The 1,397-nt window shown below is 32.6% G+C and overlaps 1 protein-coding gene across 1 annotated transcript in view; it reads right to left on the bottom strand.

The window, feature by feature from the left end:
* The window catches only part of LOC106475938 (zinc transporter 5-like), a gene marked incomplete at its 5' end in the record, with an annotated part of 8,291 nt that overhangs the window by 5,116 nt on the left and 1,778 nt on the right, over positions 1 to 1,397 (bottom strand). The window contains 2 exons of the mRNA XM_013936613.2: positions 279 to 505; positions 997 to 1,123. Of these exons, the coding sequence (XP_013792067.1) occupies positions 279 to 505; positions 997 to 1,123 (354 nt within the window). The remainder of the gene's footprint in view (positions 1 to 278; positions 506 to 996; positions 1,124 to 1,397) is intronic.

The following is a 1,397-nucleotide window of genomic DNA, read 5'->3' as shown; positions in this document are numbered from 1 at the left end:
CTAGCACTTGTATTAATGTGATATTTTCTTCATATCCTAGGTTTAATATCAAAGAATCAAAATTTTTTTTGGAGGGAAATCACAATATAATTTGTTTAATGGCTCGAAAAAACCTATAATTAAAAACAACGTTGTAACCTTTTAAGGTCGTGTCATCATCACACGTTGCTTACAAGTCTCTAGCTAAAGCAAGGTATATATTTCTATACAATCAAATACCTGTGAATGAGATTTTATTTAAAGAAACAAGCATGCCAAATAAAATAACAAGTTCTTACTCTGTTTAATGCATCCACAATGGGTTTTCCCAACTTCGTGGGAGTACTCAGAAGTAAAACCAGTGCCGAATGCTTCAGAAGAGGCAAAACACTTAGAAAAATGAGCACAGAAATGAAAAGAGAGCAGATGGGGTCAGCTATGAGGAAGCCAAAATTCTGGATTAACAAAGATGAAACAATGACTCCAACACTGCCCAGAGTATCAGCAAGAATATGTAAGAAGACACCTGAAAAGGAAACCATGGCCAGCTAATAATATTATACAATCAACAACAGAGACTCTGTAATATTTAGACAACCCAAGACTAACACAAGTAAATTTCAAAACTGAACTATTTTTTTTTAATAAACATGGAGAAAAGATTTCAAAACTATGAATTAAAAGTTTTAAAAAAGTTAAAATTCAGCATTATAACTTCAGTTCCAATATATTCAGTACTGAATTAGATGTGGTTTGAATAAAAAACTAGAAATAATGAGCAGAAAACAAAGTAGTTTTTAAATTTACATTGAAATGAAAACTTTTGAGGCATTATTCAATACAAATATATATAGTGCCTTGTGAAGAGCTCAACAAACTAGCTTTGTTTGGTAACAGAACTCAAATGAGTGCCCTAAATTTCAGCTTTAAAAAAGTAAGCAATTGAACCACTATTAAAAACATCTTGTTTCCAAATCAATGATCAAAACAACTGAAAGACAACAAATTTTACATTACCTTCAATGTTTGCATTGTCATGATTATGGTGAGAATGGCCGTGACTGTGAGAATGAGAATGGCTGTGGGCATGACGGAACACAAGTATTCCCACCAAGTTTACTACTAGGCCTGCTACAGAAACTGTCTGGACATTAAAAAAAAAGTTCACTTAGAAGTTACAGAAAAAATGCTGCATATATGTATTAAAATAAATCAGTTCTAACACCACAACCTAAAGTTATCCTCATGATAGTATCTCAGTTCTAACACCATAACCTAAAGTTATCCTCACGATAGTATCTCAGTTCTAACACCATAACCTAAAGTTATCCTCACGATAGTATCTCAGTTCTAACACCATAACCTAAAGTTATCCTCACGATAGTATCTCAGTTCTAACACCGTAACCTAAAGTTATC

Source organism: Limulus polyphemus, unplaced genomic scaffold (assembly GCF_000517525.1).
Source record: "Limulus polyphemus unplaced genomic scaffold, Limulus_polyphemus-2.1.2 Scaffold9474, whole genome shotgun sequence".
NCBI classification, from domain to species: domain Eukaryota; kingdom Metazoa; phylum Arthropoda; class Merostomata; order Xiphosura; family Limulidae; genus Limulus; species Limulus polyphemus.
This window is presented reverse-complemented; position numbering and strand designations above follow the sequence as displayed.